This window comes from Pseudochaenichthys georgianus, chromosome 3 (assembly GCF_902827115.2).
Source record: "Pseudochaenichthys georgianus chromosome 3, fPseGeo1.2, whole genome shotgun sequence".
In the NCBI taxonomy this organism is placed as follows: domain Eukaryota; kingdom Metazoa; phylum Chordata; class Actinopteri; order Perciformes; family Channichthyidae; genus Pseudochaenichthys; species Pseudochaenichthys georgianus.
Window position 1 is genome coordinate 47,079,519 of NC_047505.1, and position 19,940 is coordinate 47,099,458.

At 45.2% G+C, this 19,940-nt stretch overlaps 1 protein-coding gene across 1 annotated transcript in view; it reads left to right on the forward strand.

Moving 5' to 3' along the window:
* hcn4 (hyperpolarization activated cyclic nucleotide-gated potassium channel 4) overlaps positions 1-19,940 on the forward strand; it is a 93,824-nt gene that overhangs the window by 36,938 nt on the left and 36,946 nt on the right. Inside the window, exons 3-4 of the mRNA XM_034112451.1 lie at positions 14,079-14,240; positions 17,874-18,092. Of these exons, the coding sequence (XP_033968342.1) occupies positions 14,079-14,240; positions 17,874-18,092 (381 nt within the window). The remainder of the gene's footprint in view (positions 1-14,078; positions 14,241-17,873; positions 18,093-19,940) is intronic.

A 19,940-nucleotide genomic window follows, 5' to 3' on the forward strand; every position in this document is an offset into this window, starting at 1 on the left:
ACCTGCTCTAAAGGTTCAAATGGGGCTTTGCTTAGTGCTCGTAACACCAAAGCCAAATCCCACTGAGGCGCCAGTGCGCGTGACACCGGTCTGAGTCTTCGTACCCCTTGCAGAAACCGTTTCGTCAGGGGGTGACTGAACAACGTCTCTGAACGCCAAATTCCTGTCCAACAACAGCTGGAGGAATGACAGCACGTGAGGCAGGGGGCACGTGATGGGGTCCAGGCTTCTTTCTACACACCAACGCTGGAACGCTGCCCACTTGGCTGTGTAGGACGCTCTGGTAGACGCAGCCCTGGCTCCCTGAATGGTGCGTACAACATCTTGAGAGAGACCCCACCTCTCTAAGTGTTCCCGCTCAGGGGCCATGCCCATAAGGGCTGGCCTATCACGGGGTGACTGTAGATCGCTCCCTCCACCTGTGAGAGAGCGTCCCCCCGCCACGGGATCTCCCATGGCCTGCCTGACAGCGTACGCTGTAGACATGGAAACCAGGAAGCTCCCGTGCATTCCGGGGCAATTAGGATCACTGACAGCCGCTCTTCCTGCACTCGGTCCAGGAACCGAGGAATCAGCGGGACTGGTGGGAAGGCGTACAGCCGTCCCCTAGGCCATGGTCGATGTGCGAATGCGTCCACCCCCAGAGGGGGGTGGTCCCGCGCTGACAGGGAGAACCAGAGTGCACATTGCGCGTTCCCGCGTGCGGCGAATAGATCCACCTCCGCCCTCCCGAACCGGCTCCAAACCTGGGCGATCAGCTCGGGATGGAGGCTCCAGTCCCCCTGGTGAGGACCTCCTCGGGACATGAGGTCTGCCCCTTTGTTCAGCTCTCCGGGCACATACAGTGCTCTGATGGAGAGCACGTGTGCGCGCGCCCAGATCAACAGCCGTCTGGCTGTGTTCAGGAGCTGCGCTGAGCGTACACCTCCCTGGCGATTGATGTAGGCTGCTGCGGCTTTGTTGTCTGTGCGAATCAACACATGCTGATTCCGCAGCAACGGGGCAAAATGTTGAATTACTCTCCGTACGGAGATAAATTCCAGCACCTTTATGTGGAAAGACATGTGAGCCGGCCACTGTCCTCCCACTGCCTGCGCCATGCACGTTCCTCCCCACCCTGAGAGAGATGCGTCTGACTTTTCCAGTAGATTAAGTCTGAACCCATGGACAGAGGGATGACCACCATGCGCCTCTTCTGTCGTACGGGGTCGATGCGCAGGCTGATGAACCACCTCTGCAGTCTCCTCATGTGCAGGAGACCCAGGGGAATCACCCCGTGACCTGCTGCCATCATGCCGAGCAGCCGCATCACGGAGAGTGACGTCACCACGCTGCGTGGTATGACACGTTGAAGGAGAGCTGTCAGCTTCTCCACTCTCTGCCGTGAGAGTCGTGCTCGCATGCGGGCTGAATTCAATTCCACTCCCAGGTAAAATAATACTCTCATCCCTCCTCTGTGTAGCGGCCGTAGCGCCGTCTCTACACACTTTGAAAAAGTGCGAGGAGCCAGGGAATACCCGAATGGCAGATATTCCCTGGAATGAAAACCGCAGGAATTTCTGCAGGGTGTACCCTCTGCTGATCAGCCTGCTCATCCATCTGTCCATCAGACACACGCGCTGCCACTCCGAGAAACACTCTGAGAGCGGGCGCACATGCTCGAGATGTGTTGTGGTTGTCATGACGACGAGCCACGCCAAAGCCCTCGCCGCCGCTGCCCGTGAGGCAACCCAAGGTGGGCCTAGAGCGAAAGGGCTGTGCGGAAACCTCCACACGCTGCATTTCACTCCGCCTCTCATCATGACGCGCGTACACGCTCAGAGGGTGGATGGGGGTGTGTGCAGTGATATCCACATGAGGCGTTACCACGGCGCTCATGGGCTTATTGTGACCGTGTGTAGGTGGCATATCTCGGACAGAGGAATGCCGCAAGGTCTGTGGTTTAATAACCGAAAAGTCATAACCATCAAGCCTCTGCAGCGACTCCTGCTGCCTACTAATCAACAGATTGGAGGCAGCTGGTGTAGTTACTGTGCTCTGCCGCTTATTAATCGATAGATTGAATAGTGCAGGCTTTTGTAACGAACTCTGCTGGCTATTAACCGATAGGTCATAGGCAGCTGGTTCACCCAGGGTGGAGGATATGTGAAATACATTTGTAACTGATGACTCAGACAACATGTTGGGAAATAATCTTTTTTTATTTCCTTCACACTCCCCCCCAAACCGTCAAGGCCGGCTTTGTTTCTTCGGCGGCTCTCGTGGAGCAGACGCCGAACGGGAGTACCTCACTCCCTTCTTAACCCCCCTCTCTGGTGGGGGGCCGGAGGCGCGGGACGGTGCCCTGGAGGCGCGGGACGGTGCCCCCGCCGAGTCTGACGCCTCGGCTGTTGCTGCTGTGCGTGTCTGTCCCTCTGCCGCTGTGGCCGGGTTGGCTGCTGCTGCTGCCGGTGGAGCCGTTGCGGCTTCACCGCTGGCTGGAGCCAGCTGACGTGCTGGCGGATGTCCTCCGCTTGCTCCGATGCCGCCTTCATGGACTCGACCATGGCCAGGAACTGGGGTCCGAACAGCCCGTCCGAGCAGATCGGAGCGTCCAGCAGAACCTTCCTGGCTGGCTCTGTAACCGCTGCCTGCTGCAACCAAAGGTGGCGCTGGATCTGAGTCATCCAGGCCGTGATTCTAGCCTGGGAGACTGCCACGGCTGCGCACAGTGTGAGTGCCGTGCTGGCCGCCTTAGCGATCTCCTCTGCCTCCTCTGGAGCTACGGTGGTGGACCGTTCGACCAACATCACCACCGAGTTGGTCAGCAACGATGTTATTCGCTGCTGCCGACGCCTGGAACGCACACTGGTGCGCCCGGTCAGCCTGGCGGGCGACATACTGGTCTTTGGGGGTGGCCAACATAGGGCGCCGTCCGGCGACCAAGTTGGCCTGCCTAACCCCGAAAAACGCTGTTAAGCTCGGTTCCAGAGCGGGTGTGGTTGGAAAAACCACGTCCGTGAACCCCTCCACCTTAGTGAAGGGAACAAAGGTGGCCACCGGAGCCCTTAAGGTCCTCGGGTTCGCCGCTGCCCCTTCCTGGTAACGCCTAATGGCGGGGAAGCGCGGCCAGATCGGGTCACTCCTGCCCGTCTGAACCCGGGAAAATACTCCGACCATGTCATCCAGAGCCACCCTCTCCCGTCCTCGGGGAACGGGGAGGCCTCTGCATGCTGCTGCTTTGCCAATTATCTCTGGCAGCTCCAGCATAATGCCACCCAACGCCGGTAGCGCCGTGGACACGGAGAAGGGGACCACGTGCTCGGCCGCCACCTCTGACTCTCGCTCCGACCCCGTCTCCCCCGTCCGGGGAAGAGGGGGAAGGGGAGAGCCGCATGGCGAGCCATGGAGGGTGACGGGGTAGGAGTCGTCCGACTCCTGCCCCCCACTCGCCTCCAGAAACAGGTTGTTGTCCCTGTTCTGGATGGGCCAGTCGTCCTCCTCACCCGCAGCAGCTAGAGCGTCCGCCCTTTGCTTCCTGTCGGATGATGGGAGACGAACACAGTGAGAACATGCGATCTGCTGACTGAGAGCCGCATCCGCGTGCTCTGGCCCCAGGCAGGATGCGCATATCGGGTGCAAATCATAGCTCATGATATATCCTGTATTGCACGAAGGACACATGCGGATACGATCATTGCTGCTCATGATTCTTTCTCGTGCTTCAGTACTGCTGGTTGCTGAAGAAAAGAGGGAGCAGATTGCTGGGCCACCTTCCTATTTATACCGGAAGGAGGCCCGAGGGTGGGGCCCACCTAGCGGGTGGGCGTGGACTACAAGTGTTTCAGTGCTGCGCGGGGGCGCAGAGGGATAACCCAATAGCGATAGCCTTAGAGGGCGAAGCCATATACGAAATAGAACACAGGGGCACCAGGTGAACACAATCGGGTAATCAGGTAGGAGGGAAAACAGACAGAAAGACAGGGGGTGAAGACTCTTCAAAATAAAACATGAAACCAAAGACAGAAAAAGACAAGACAAAACACAATACAGACAGACCATGACATATATGTCTGTGAAGTTTTTTTTTCAAAATACCAAACAGATCATGCATTTTAGCCATGCCTCATTTTGCTCTATTTGCTCTTTTTTTAGCCCAGTTTTTGCAAGGGCTGAATCTGAGAAGTCTTCTTCACTGCTTTTGTGGCAGACAACAGGCCTGGCATATGTACTACAGCATCTCCAGCGCTTTCGAACGGCAATGGCCGTGGCTGTCTCCTCCTGATAGGTGGAGAGTTGCCCATATAGGCGGAGCTCCTCGTTCCTGACGTCAGAGAATTTTAAAATCTGTCTCAGTCTGAATCAGATCCGTTGCAGCCTCGTTTTTAGAGATTTGGGTATGGAGAAAAAGAGAGAGGGTTGTGTTTTCTGACACTTGGCGAGTTCCCTGACACACCGGGGACACGTATTATACGTAGTATATTGCAAGAGTGCATTCCCATCAATATAAAGGTCAAATCCTTGTAATAGACGGTATGGTATGTATGTCAAGTGTTTCTCCTTTGCGTGAGTGTGTGTATCCTTTTGCTTGTTTATTTGACATGAACTATAATAGTGTGTCCTTACGAGAGCATACTGTGCTTCAGCCTGGAGCTCAGACATGTTGGCACATTACAACATTTTGAAGTGTCCTTGAGCGTGATGCTTGACCCCCAGACTGCTCCAGTGGTGCTTCCCAGCAGACCGCAGAGGCCAGTTTAGGTCAAAGAAGAGCTACATGCTCTCATCAAAAACACAAAGCTATAATTTTTAAATATGAAGAGAACTTTACATTTGAGAAAAAAGTACTTTTAATTCCAATGTTTGAATTATGGTCTATCATTATATAAATTATACCCAGCAGTAGTACCCCAGTAGTTATTCCCCTATTGGATTAAGGTACATTGGTACTAAAGAAAATATATTCTACATCGTGGATATCTCAAGTTATCCCCAGTTGATGTTTTATATTACTTTAATTGATTTGCCTTTAGCCTACTTTGCATTTCAAGTTGTTCTTGACTAGTGTTGCACGGTGTACCGATACTTGAAAGGTACCGCGATACCCTGCCGTTAAAAACGGTACGATTCCTCCGTTTCATTAGTATCGGTACTTTAAGAATGACGGGGAAAAGTACTCCCGTGAAAAAACGCCGTTTAATAAGAGCCGTGTGTGTTCAGCGCTCTGCTTCCACTCCTTGCACTGCAGCCGTGCCTGCAGTCCCGCTCCTCTCAAGCACGTTTAAGTCCCTCCCCTCTCTCGTGCACGCGGCCACGCGCTAGCTGCCAGAGCATGTGAGAAAACGAGAAGCATGGCTGCAAGTGGGAGTGCAACTGCCGCTGCGCCTCGGCTTGTTGACAAAAAAGACGCCAGAAGTCTGTGAACGGGCCGTTCAGGTGTTCAGAGCAGAGCTCCCTGTCGGAGCGGCAGAGCGTGATGTGCACTGAAAAGTGTTTCTGTCGCAATATTATCGTTGAGCAAACTTAACTAGCAAACTAGCATCACTATCTGCTAACGTTAGCTTTAGCCTTCGTTTTCTATTAGTTTTTTTCATAGGCTATAAACGGAGGTGGTATAAGTATATATCTTGTACTTGAGTAAAAGTAGAAGTACCCAGGTCTTGTACTTGAGTTAAAGTAGAAGTACCAGAATGTAGGAACAATCCTGCAATCAAAATGTTCCTCAAATAAAAGTACAAAAGTATTATCATCAAAATAAAGTGAAAGTAGCGACAGTAAAAGTAGTCATTGTGCAGATTGGTCCATTTCAGAATAATATATATGATATGTTTTATAATGATTGATCATGAAAGTGTTCTCAAAGCTGGTGAAGGTGCAGCTAGTCTGAAGTACTTTGTATACTGCAGGGTAGCTGGTGGATTTACTCCAGGTGGAACTAAAGTCTGATTTAACACTTGATTATATTTCACATCATTCATCCAGATCTGTGAAGTAACTAAAGGGATTAAATACATGTAGTGGAGGAAAAGTACACCATTATTTCTGAACTGTAGTGGATTAGAAGTACAAAGTAGCAAAAGAAACATTGAAATACTTAAATAAAGTACAAGTATCTCAAAATTGTACCCAAGTAGTACTTGTTGAGTTTATGAATTTAGTTACTTTACACCAGTGGCTATAAAGATAGAAAGACTAAGCCTTGCACAGAGGCATGAAAATACATTTTCAAAATGCTCAACAGTGCTGCCAAAATGTTAAACTCACTGCTACACAATTAAAATAAATGCTTTTATATATATTTATATTAGATGTGACTCTTTGGCGTTTCTGTTCTTAGTAACACTGCTGCTTTAGTTGTTCTGACTGCTAAAATCATCTGTTATTCCTAATTTTAAAGCCGATATTCCGTGTTTCCCTTTTTTTAAGAAAAGTATCGAAAAAGAATCGGAATCGCAATTCTTGACTTGGTATCGGTATCGAAACCAAAATGTTGGTATCGTGACAACACTATTCTTGACCTACTCTGCAGTTTGGGATGCAACATTCACTATGTTTGAACAGTAGAAGGCTTGTTAATTAAATAATGTAAAATCTGTTGCACCAGTGTGTTTTGACAACATATTAACTCTCTTACAATTTGTCAGAGACATGCTATTAAATTAAATACTAAGCACAAATGCTCCTAGGACATTTTAGCAATTAAAGGGATGTCTGAAACTGCAATCACATCATCTTTGCCTCTTACAGACTCTAATCTGAACACCACTTACACCAGCAGTATCTTTTTGCATAACTGAAGCAATGCCCCGATTCTCTACCAGCTCATAAATCTCCATCCTTCTTGTTGTTTTTTCTAATTAAAGTTCCAGTTTCCTGTCTAAACGTTCCATATTTAAGCTTATTATTTGTTACAAGCGCCATGTTGACAGAAGTTTCGGTGGTGGTGGCTATAGGCCAGTGATACAATGCCATGAATAATGGTGGCCAACATGGCGTGCAGATATCCATCACACACACACACACTCACACTCACACACACACAGCAGACTGCGGGTATGGTGTCTCCCGTGTCTCCTTCTTGTCAGCTTCCTCTTGTCACTTGTCATTGGGATAAAAATACGACTGTAACCGGATATTCTCCTCATTGCAGTTGTCTCCTGTTGACGAACCAGTGACTTGAATGAGATTAGTCATCCTGTTAAATCAGATTCAATGCACTGCACTAATGACTAAGCTCTGAGGGCTTCCTCCCATCGTGCCCAGTTCCTACAACATTGCCGTCTCGACTGGATGACCCAGTAAACGTTGCTTTAAGCGTGGATGGAGAACAAGAGCTAGAGCCATTACTGAGGGGGAATATTTGATGGTACGGTGTGAATTCAAATGACTTGAGGTGCAAGAAGCTATGTTGCACCACCTGTTTATTTATTAGAAGGTGTCAGGACGTCTATCTCTATTAATATTGGCATCTTGGATTGTTAAGATATATGACTGTGTGCTCCAGTTAGCTGGAAACAAAGCGATGTGTCAGTGAAAATGGCTTTGATGGAAGTGAGCCACGTGGCTGCCCTGTGGGTCCAGAGAAGGAGTGAGACGCCTTTTCATTTCCACCCAGTAAATCTATTCAAAAATATTTAAATACGGTAAATCAACTAATCAGCCCCCCACTCACTGACCCAAACCTTTGCCAAGGACTGGTCTTTCAGAGATAAGGAAAGCAGAAAGAATAGATTTAATGGGCTATTATTGAGTGCACAATGAGGCTTGCCAGCAACAGTGACAGGTCCTCAACATTTTGAATGAGCCTGTGTGATATCAATACCCACAGTGGATTTGCCTAAAAAACTATTACACAAAAAATGTGTAATCCTGCACAAACCCAATAGCGCAGATTGGCAGGGAGCATAGTGAGAGTGGTTTTTGTGATGGGAGCCCTCCAGGCCTGTTTAGACAGATGATGGAAGGGTGCTCCCGGCGGTCCACTCCCAGGCCTACTTCTCATTCTCCACATGTGCTTCAGCCACCCAGGACAGCATGCATGAACATGACATTTTGGTCGAGGCATTTAAAGTGAGAAATCCAACCCCTGCTCCCCAAATCTGCCATCATCGAGGATGATTAAAGATAACACTGAGACATCCGTGGATTGGTTAGGCTGGGAAACATTATCACTAATGAATATAATACATATGCAGCGCAGTAAAAATAATTACTATTTCAAGAGAAGAGACATTAAAATAACTAGCATTTCCATTAAAACCTTGAAATCAGATCTTCAAATGAAAAAGTGAAATGTACATTTAAAAGCAACACACTGAGTTCTACTGTTCGTCACTGCCGAATATTTAAATCTCAAAAATCACTAAAATTGCATAATTTATCAGCACGTGAAACGCATTAATGATGATATAATTATAAAACCATCACAAAGTTAATTAATTGGAGAGCTTTCTTGTTTATTAGATTAGGTTCAATCACCATAGGAGTATAGGAACCGAGACAGTGAAATGCTTTTAGTTATGCACAGTACAATACATAATAACTTAAAAAACTGATAAAATACATTTTCACTGTGTTAAGTATTAAATAATTGCTGTTGCTGTAGAAATGTAGCTCTTACAATATGTTTAAATAAGTTATGCAAAACCAAATGAAGTGAAACTACTTTAATAATGGTATGGGGGTTAGGTGGAGCGTTGAGTTACAGGACATTCGGACAGCATAATGGCATCAGAAAAACAACGTGTCGGGAAGCCATCACGCCCAAACATTCATCATCATTAGCAGCGTGAGCAGCAAACACCAGATGCCCGGGTATAGTGCTACATCAAATGTGTCTGGGCAGCTACCATCAGCACCGTGGGACATATGCATCTATTCTCTCACCTGATCACGCTCGTTTCTCCATCTGTCGGAGATGACTCGGCAGCTGCCTTCGCTCTCTGTGCCTGTGTGGGCTCTCACAAGGAAAACGATTAGTTTCTGACTTCAGCTCGTAACTCTGTTATTTACCTCTTTCCTGTTTTCTGGTCTTTAGTTGAAACAGTGTGAATATCTCTGATTTATCTTCCCTTTTAGTAGTAGAATCAATTTTCTGTGTAACGTGGTTTAGTTGAATTGATATGTCGATCTGAGTACATTAGGACCAGTGGCGGATTTAGGATTGTAGGAGATCCGGGGCTTAGCCCAGGAGTTGTTGGGGGGAGGGGAGATTTTTGTTTTACTATTGAAGTTAAAAGCATCAATCTGGTGCACTTTGAGAGCAACATTAACCCTACCTTAATAATACCTTAAAGCGGACAAAAGGCACTGGAGAACACTTATTCATTAACACCCTTTAATGAAGCAAACTAATGCCTTAACTCACTCAAATACAGTCGTTTGCTTATTTCGGTGAAACAAATGTGCGTAGAGTTTTAAAGGTCTCACCTTGATTCTGGCGCATTGCTTATCGTTGTATAGATCTATTCTCATCCACCATCTTTGTTTGTGACGTAAAGAGTGTAAGAGTCACGTTTGTGAATGGGACACTGAGTTGATGCAGTCACAGCCAATCGGAGTCTGATTCAGAGTGTTGCCTGTCAGTTCCGTTGCCTGTCAGTTCCGTTGCTATGGTTCCGTTGTTATGTGTACTGAAACGAGAGCCGGTATAATTCCACGCGCGAAAACAAAATAAAAATTGGAATACGTTATTTTAGTGCCTTAAAAGTAGACTGAGGTATGAAGGGTTAACGTTACATCTTAGGATAATTTGTAGTCATGTTCTGTATACATACTAACATATAAGGGTATACTTAGTGTGGTTACTCCATGTTTACTAGCTATAACATTAACGTTATATCACTCTTTTAAACTTCTTACTCAGTCAGCCAGAGCGCAGATATCACCATTAGATTCACAAACCTGAAACATCATCCATTTCTTCACTGCTGGTGATGACATTGTTGTCAGCTGCTGAAGCTTGTGGCTCCTGCTTCGAAGAAAATAACTTTCTCATTTCCATAACTTTATAGGCTATTAGCTTAAAACTCGTCAGGCACTAGGAAGGATCACTTCTTCTTCAGGGCAGGGAAGGCTACGCAGTACGCAGGGCTGCAGCGGCTGCCTCTCTGGTGGACTCCGGTACTGCACATTACTCAAGAGATTTTTTTTTTTTTTAAGTGAAACATCCGGGGCTTTTCAGAAAACATCCGGGGCTTGAGCCCAAGTAGCCACCCCCTAGCGCCGCCACTGATTAGGACACGTGTTTTTAGTATTAGTAGAGTAGTTTGACCCAGTAGGAATGTACCCATATCCCAAAATGTTTTTTGTAAACACCAAAATTCACATATCTAAGTGTCCGTTATTATTCAAATATTTGTATATCAGTGTTTATGACCACAAGATAAATAAATTGTAAACAAATTGTTCACAACATAGTTTTTTAATTTGAACAGATACATTTTTAGATAACTACTTGTCTTTTACACCTCTAGTAGACGCAATGGTACACAACAGGGTTTAAAGTTTTAGTTATTGCAGTAGTCATAGTGCTAACATTATCACCATGTTTCATTTCCATCTCACATGTTTCCTTTGGTTAAATTAGCTTTTCCTACACGATTAAGTGCTTATTACCATTTAGCTGCTATTTCATTAGCTGCATTTACGAAACATTGCCTTTGACGGCCTATAGGTTACGTGATGTGACCCATGTTTTTGATTAGAAAAAGCAAGTGGATTTGAGCATGGCCTCTCATATGTGGAGCCTACTGAGGGTAGTGAGAGTAACAACAAGCTGTTGTGTTGCGTCTCCATACCCTCATCAATCAAAGCTCTCCTGTTTATGCTGATGCTGATACTGCCAGGCTCACTTTGAGTCCCTATCAATTAAAAGAAAGTGGTTAGCAATCCATCATCCTCCATGTAACACGCCATGTTATGGAATGCAAACAGTGCATGCATGTGTGTGTTGCTGTTACATGTTCTGCACGTGTACATTTTTTACAGAACAGTGCATGTTACATTCGCAGAGCACTTTTGTCCTGATGTCTGTAGCTATTTTTTTAATTCACAAGAGGCGACGGAAATAAAAGGAGAGGGGGAGATATACCGACACCTCATTTCCCTGCCTCAGAGTAATGATCCTTTAACAACCTTCTAACAGAGCCAATCTCTGGAACAATATTTCGTAAACTGCAAAGTCTGTTCCTGCTTGGCCGGGGTGTATTTGAATTGATTAAAGCTGTGGAGAGAGATAGGGGAATCACCTTCCTCTGGTGACAGCGCACTTTGGGTTACAAACTGGAGATTTGCATGGCATTACCCGTGACAGTTCTCATAGGCTTTACCCTCCACACAGTGGTGAAGTGCCAGAGGCCTTTCGAGGGAAAATCTACAGACGAAATGTTACTGTTGGACAGTAGTAACCCCCACCATATTGTAAGGAATTGAACCTGCTTCAGAAATATCCTGACTCTGTATTGAGTCCAGTAGTATTCCGTTTATTGACAGATTCAGGGACACAAAGCAATGGGACGGACACACTAAAAACAGTAGGCAGTCATCCCATGCTCCGTAAGCAGTGTTGGGAGGGTTATTTTAAATACATTTTAATACAATGAATTATAATCTGTTAAAAAATTATATTCAGAAACCTAATCCAAGAATCACAATAATAAAGAAATACAGTAAGTCTCCATTTTGTTCCTGTTACTTTCACATTACCACAATAAAAAGTATGCAACATAAAATGATATTAAAATAATATTAACTTTTTTTAAACCTTTTTATTTATTTTTTAAAGCTGCAGTGTCTATCAGTCTCAGTTCATGTTCATTCTCGGTCAAAGCAAGCTGGAAATTCAACAGAAATCGAATCCACTAAGACGTGAGAATGTGAGATGTTGTATCTCCCCCTTACATCTAAATATCCCCCTCTACAAAGCACCAATCATAAAGAGATCAAATGTGCAAACAGCCTGAGGATAAATGTAAAACGTCTATGCTAATTACGTCAGAATCTGAAATGAGTAATTTAAATAGTAAACAACATGTGCGTACTATCTTTGTCAGCCCTTAATGTCCCAGTAATTGCTCTATTTAAATTCACGTCTGGCTTAAGACGTTTTTAAAGATTTAAAATCAATGTTTTTTATAGCTTCCTTTTCCTGTCTGGAAATACGATTTCACAAATGAAAAATATATCAAGCTCAAAGTAGGAAGTGGAGAGGGGCGCCTCGTGACTTATTCATCAGCCACAGAGTGAATTTAACACTTTAATGTTAAGGAATGCCATTAGGACTCCGGCAGGAAATGTGACGTTATAACATAAAGTATTTACCACAGTTTAAGGAAAATACACAAACATTAGCTCAGAATTGCGGTGAACAGAAGTGTAGAAAATTAAGGGATTTGGTGGCTTGAGAGAGAAAAGGTGCAGCTGAGCGAATGATTCAGTTTAGGTGATGTAAAACGCCTCAGGCTAAACATTTTGAACAAAAGCCCAAAGAAGGAAGGAAAGGGACAGTGTGCTGAGTTTCAGTGTGTGTTTGTGAGGACGTTCAAAGAGTGTGTAAGGGGGGGGATGTCTTCGTCCAAAACAAATCAAATCAAGTTTTATTTATATAGCACATTTCTAAACGATTTTTGGTCGAGCCAAAGTGCTGTACATAAAATAAAAATAGCCTACAGTAGAGACACTTTACAGCAAATACAACAGCACAGATTGTTCAGAATATCAGTATGAGAAAAACGACACCCTCTGTCCACTCCAACAGATCCCGGTTTCCCATCCCTGCACAGACACATGTTCCCAGACTCTGGCTTCATGCTGGCCTGTTGCCGGAGCTAAACTGATGTGATCTGATCATGCAGCCGTACTCGCACTGTCCTGAAAAACACCGCCCTGATCCCGCCTCCTTCCTGACACGCACAGAGAAAACACACACAGATGCATTCATGCTCACATCTGTATGCTTTCGGATGGAAACCGAGCAAAATAAAACCTGCCCAATGCTTTAGGAAGATTTAACGTTGGGTGACAAATATGTAGATGTTTGTGTTCTGCATTACATCTCGCCAAACAACAAAGCAAGGTTTGAAATATCGCCTCTCAGTCACAAGCGCTTAGAAGGCGCCGAGTGGATTTTAATAAGGAGCGGTTAGCAGTGCACACCGTGGTTTTCAATGGGATTAAGAGGCTTTGAATGGTTGAGGCCATTAAAAATCTACACAGGCCCACAAGTCCTGGAGCGCTTTATGAGTATATTTATCATTAGGATTAACAAACTCAGCCTGTGCACGCTCTCACCCCAGGAGCACAGCAACCTCTCCCCTTGTAGCATTATTGTGTTTGTCTGAGTGGCTGATGATAAGAGCGAGTCAGCAGCAGGGGACACAAAGCTCTGCCTGCCGACCATCCCCAGTGGACCGCTCTCAAATGCAACATCTGCATCCACCAGCTCATCTGTGTGCACTGTGAAAAAGCCATGGTTTCTGGATGCTACGTACATTGTTTTTTGATTCCTGAAGCGCACACGCTAAGCATGAAGTGATGAAAGAATAAACCCAGAAATCGTGCTTGTGGAGGAGGAAAATCTCCCTGTGTGTGCTTTGTAATCTAGCGAGATTGAGGGATGTCACTGTTGAATCATCCTATCCTAACTGTAAGGGAAACTTGTGTAGCAGCAATACAGTGGGAGTCACCCACTCAGGGAAGAGACACGGGAAGAGCAGGAGAGTTGATGTCAAAGACTGGAGGTTTATTTGGAGCTTCGGCCGGAGAATTCACATCACAAGTCGCAGCAGCCACGATCTGACCGCACGGTAGAGTTGCCACGTCAATTCTGAAGAACTCTCCCCCAGACCCCTGTATTTAGCTAGTTCAGAGAGCATCATCAACATGCTGCATAACAAGATAGAATCATAACACCTCTATCAGCTGACGCCAACAGGCAGGAACAGGGAGACAGGACACTGAGAGCACAGCAGCCAAGGTTACGAGGTGCGTGTGCTCAGTCAGGACAGTTTGAACTGATAAACTGGGTCAAAGTCATGGGCCTTTGAAAACATTCCCCAACACTAACCCGTTTCCTGGTTCCTTCCTTTCCCACCCCTCAGATCTTCCACATGACCTATGACCTCGCCAGCGCCATGGTGAGGATCGTCAACCTGATCGGCATGATGCTGCTGCTGTGTCACTGGGACGGCTGCCTGCAGTTCCTGGTGCCCATGCTGCAGGACTTCCCCGCCGACTGCTGGGTGTCCAAAAATAAGATGGTGGTAAGTGTCTCTCCTGCACAGAGTCCTCGTGCCTGTTGATCAGATTAAGTCCTGTTTTATCTCATCTGTCAGCTTCAGTAATTACTGTACTAAAGCCCTTTAGCATCCTGGGAAAGATCGCATCGCATATCTGTCATTTTAAGCCCTAAATCAAATATATTTATCTGCTGCGTTTGCCCACATTTATTCAATTTGCGGATTATTGTTATTTATTTGGAGCTCCTGACATCTGTCCATACTGTGAGGGGAGAGACACATAGGCTGTGTGGGGCACATCGATTTTCTAAGGAGGACAAATAGCCTCATTCAATATTGGTAGAATATTGACGGTTTCCAGTGAGCGCCCATGCTGTGCTTTAATTTAGCGTTATTGTTAAAACAGCTGCTGGAGTCTCTTTTAAAGCCTGACTCATAGTAGAGTTATTTTGTATTTGCTTATGGAGGCGAACTGTGTCACACCTGATGTGCGACTCTGAGTAACCCGCAGCTGACGGCTCTCGTGTTAAATAAGCAAGAGTGCAGCACCGAAGGAATCCGAGTTATTGTCAGGTTTTGTGGTTGGGGCCTTATTAGTGACTGATCTGACATCAGTGACTGCTTCTCTCTTCAGTTCAACCAACCAATACATCCACAGATAGTTGACCCTTAAGCAACGCCTCCGAGGAGAGTTGTTCCCTAACTGATAGCTTATGAATGTACGTGTCGATGGAAGTGCCAACCGAGCAGAGTTGGGCTTTAGTGAGGTCGGCAACGCATTTTGGTAAACAATTGAAAGACGTCCCACGGTTGAATTGAAGCTTCCTGGATTGTATAGTTTTATTGGTGACATTTCAAACCAAGGTTTTCCTCAATCAATTGCATTTAGAGGTTCGGTGTCCACAATGATCAGATCCTACTCTGTCTCAATTCTCTTTGCAGAGAAATAAACAAATTGTTTCTACAACTTAATTTGATACGGGCTTATGACTCTTTGTTGGTGATAATTTAAATCACACATAAAATGCTAAATGTTTTATAAAAAAGATGACAGATTAAGTTTAGGCAGCAAAACAACAATTCAAGGATTCTGAGTTTCACACGAAGCAGCTTCTCGTCAGCTGTATGTTCAGCTCTCCGTGCCAGAACAGATGTCACATGAGTAGGTACATCGCTCAAGGTACGATGCATTTGGTTCATCATGCCTCGCTGGCTCCCTGACATGCTCACTTGTTATATTTAATCAGAGGAAATGACAGATGTTGCAAACCACTGTCCCTTGAGATGTTACACCCATTAGCAACTTTTAGCTTGTTTTCTTTGCAGAGACACACACAGTCAGGTGAGGCGGTCCTGCTCAGGGACAGCGTCAGGACCGGGGTTCAAACCAGCAGCCTATTATTTCAGTTGTCTGGATTAATATGATTAAAGCTAAATGTTTACATTCAGACTTTCTAATAGCATACAATTTCCCCTTCCACTTGTTTCAACTTCACCGCTATGACAGATGCATTTTATTATTAGTTCAATATGCATAAAGCCAAGTTGCAATGGGATCATTTTAAGTATCATAAGGCTGAGCTGTCAGGCAGCATAATGTCACATGTGACTCATCATGAAGGTGTAGTACATTATGCATGGGTAAAGATAACATGTTCTATATTTGTCTGCAGCTTTGAAAACAAGGATATGATTGTACAATGCAGGTCCTGAAAAAAACTGGAATAAAACACAAAACCACAACAAAGAAAGGAAACATATATTTATGTTTTAAACGTTTACATTTTCAGAGAAATGTTGCCTTTACTAGGTTTTTTAATAGCAGCTCTACTTTACTGCTATTAAAACTTTAAAATCGAGTCTTCCATTACTTAAATCATTTAATACGTACATCCACTCAGCAACTCTGGGATATGGACATGTTAATTGTCACAAGAGGATTTCATGCAGTTCTGGCGAAATTATATATTAAAGGTCCCATGCCATGGCCATTTCTACTTTCTATTGTTGAGGTCTACTAAAATAAATGTATATTGTGCAATTTTCCAAACTCACATTGGTTTCTCACAGCATCTCTGTATAGTCTGTGTATTCACTCTCTGTCCTAAACGGCTTGTTGGAGCTCCCCCCCCCCCCTCCCTGTGAGCCCAGTGGTCGTCTGCGAGACACAGCGAAACCCAGCCCGAACACACACACACACACACACCCGCAGCCTGGCTGGGAGTTTGTGTGTGTGCCCAGGCTGAGTTCCGCTGTGTCTCGCTGTCTCGCCGACCCCACACCAGTGAGCCAGCTCCCAGTGTCCCGCTCCTCGCAGCAGCGAGCCTCGCAACCGAGTGTGTGTGTGTGTGAGGAAGTCCGCGGATTGGTCCAAACGTAACGGCTCCACGGACGTAATGTTACTATACCCAAGAAGTAAACAATGGAATAAGAGAAATCCCCAACGAGGCGTTCTGGGGCAGCATAGACAGGTCTTCTCTGTGTTTTACTCGCTACAGGGTGCACTTTGAGGGTTTGTGACTCTGTTTACATGCAGAAAAAGCTACATATCACACAAGGAGACGGGTAATAACCAGAAACGCATGACATGGGACCTTTAAGTTATTTTCTACTCTTTTGTTGTTACAGCACAGAGTTGTGTTTTCCAAAACTTCCACAGAGCGTTATAGCAGAATTATTATTAGTCTTCGTCCTCAGGTTTCTGCACCTACGGTCCTTTAGGAGAGCAGAGGCCCTGAGATGTGAGCAGGAACACTCATAATGTACTTAGTTTCAGATCCCGTGTGAGAGCTGGAGCCTCTCATTACCATCAAAATGGAGTTTGTTTTGTTTCGCACAGTAAACACTGTCTAATTAATTGCATTACTAAAAGAATGGCTCTCAATGTGACAGAATAACAAATATATCTTTGTGAATTAATTCAAGCCTCGAGGGCAGGCACCTCTCTGATGGAAAGCAACTCGTGTTTTGCTTACATTACCTGCGAGACAAAGAGTTTGTATTTACTCAGTCACGGTTGGTTTGTCTCTGATTGGAATCATTAGAGGACACGTTTTGTCTTCTTTTACAGTCGCTGTCCTATTATCTTACTGGGTCATCGCTCCTTACCTTTTCAGGAGGTCACTAATAAAATTGCTATCTCTCCCGACTTTTTACCGCTGTGGAAATGAGTTTGAAAGCAATTTGGACATGTCACCCCTAGGAGAGAGTTGATATTGATTTGCCATGAACTACCACCGGGATCTAAAGGAAAAGGGGCAATTTATCTACAAATGAGAAAACTTGTGGAGAAATCACGTTTCTAAATAGCTGACCTACTTTCCGGCACGCAAGCCTCTTGTGTCTCACGCTCCATCCGCCCAGTCTCAGGGCTCTGTTTCAGGCTCTCGCCCAAATGTCTGCTCGCTTCAAATGTTTGCATATTGAAAAGTATGCTTTACCCTGCCATCTGCTCTGTATTGAACCAAGGCGGTGCGAGGTGGACGTCTGCCATTTGTTTTGTCTTAAGCAATTGGATGTGTGTCGACTGTCAGGGTGCTCATTGACCTTTAATGTGCCGCCACCACCCCAATGAGAGTGAGGGAGGGAGTGGGAAGGATGGAAAGATTAACGTTGCAATGTACTCACCCTAATTCACCCTCTTCTGTTTTCATCCAGAATGACACATGGGGACAGCAGTACTCCTACGCACTTTTCAAAGCTATGAGCCACATGCTGTGTATTGGGTATGGCATGTACCCCCCGGTGGGCATGACAGACGTGTGGCTGACCATCCTCAGCATGATTGTGGGAGCTACCTGCTACGCCATGTTTGTGGGACACGCCACCGCGCTGATCCAATCCATAGACTCATCTCGACGGCAGTACCAGGAGAAGGTAAGTCAAGATGTTGTGTGTCTGACGTGTGTTGCCCTACTTTACTTTCAGAGAGGACAGTGGTGGTAAGGCAGGATGCTCGCACTAATCTTAAAGCTCTATTTTGTCAATGGAGCAGTTCGACCCCAATTGAATTATCTTGATGTGTGTGCAGCCATTTAATACATTGATATCTAGGTGTTGCAGTTTCATCAAGGCTAATGAACCAAAACAAATTAAATAAATATTAGATTAAAACAAACATTACCGGTCCAATAATGCTTTGGATGATGTTAAGAGGAAGTATAATTTTGCTATGTAGATTCTGTGTGTTTCTGTTGTACCCATGGACCGACAAACAATGATCAAAAGATGACTTTTTTACTAAAGTAAATACAAAATCTTTAATATTTCCAGGCAAGGTAAAGGGAAATTAGGAAGCTGTATTGCTCAGTGGTTAGAACAGGCAGCCAATATCCAGTGTTGCTGTGGGTATGAGGGTTCGAATCCCAAACATGGCAGTATATTTCACACCCCCCCACCACCAATAAAAAATACTAATAATAAATAAATAGTAAAGGGAAATTACACAAAAGCACATATGTATCATGGCTGCATGTTCAGATTTGAATTATAGTCTGAGAAACAAAATACATTTTGACATTTTTGCAAAAGGTTTTTCCTATCATTGCCTTTCATCTCACAAAGTACTGTGTCTTTGTTTCACTTGATGTCGCTTGAAAACACTTGGAAGAAGACAGTAAGAATCTACTTTGAGATACATTTAAAGGGTTTTCTTTTGACAGCAATATGGCAAGCTAAACGGGAAAGTTGGCCTCTCAGCTTCTGCAACATACTTTTTTTTTGTCTGGATGGGCTTGTTTGCGGTTGAACCATCCATATAGAGACAGGAACCCCAGCCTCCCCAGTCGAGGGGCACGGAGCCCTGGCAGCTGGCCGTAAAGGCCCGAGAGGAGCTCCACCGTGCCATGCCCTGTGTGGGCCCAGTGTGGGCGATAATGAGCTGAGCTGCCAGGCTGCCTCATTGCCCTTCGAATGTGGTGAGGAGATGCGACAAGATGACATGAGGGAATCAAGGCAGAGGTTCCAGAAACCCCACCCAAATTAAAGAGGTAGAGTGGGAGGAAAAGAGGGCAGAGAAAAGGAACCGGAGATGAGCAAAGGAACAGATTAGATGACGTAATCGGTGAGTGGTGCTACATCTTCAAAAGGAGAAAAGGGCACTGGATAAATTAACACCTCACTAATCCTGGGGTGAGTAATATAGAAACTAGTTCTCCACCAGATTCCCACCGGCTTAAAAGGTGAAAAATACTAAAAATATACCATGTGAGTAGGTACATGACGTTTTTCACCAGAGTGCTGCTGTACGTACATATGGGAAATCTGCATTCAAATGACAACCATGCATTCTAGTTCAGGTGTGCATTGTTTAAGGGGCTTAACACAATAACTAACCTGATCCCAAGCATAGGCGGATTTTGCGTGTGGCTGAAATATGTTATTCCATTACTACGTCGAAAACTGTTCCAATACAAATATTTTGTATATATATATTTGAATAAGGTAGGACACCCGTTAATAATATTGTAGCGTGTTCAAGTAACCAAGGGATATAGTTGTTATCAAATAAGATGTGCACAGTTATGTAATGCACTGTTGTTGGGGGGAGAGACCGCCCCTTCCATATGAGTGTGTGTACGCTGGCTTTATTGCTAGCGTATCCGTAGCACCCCACGCAATAGTTGGGACTGTGTACTGACGTCAGTAAAAAAGGTTTGATCCCAAGTGTAATGATATTGTGGAATAGACCTGTTCCTTAATATAACGCAGTCAAGTGCATACCAG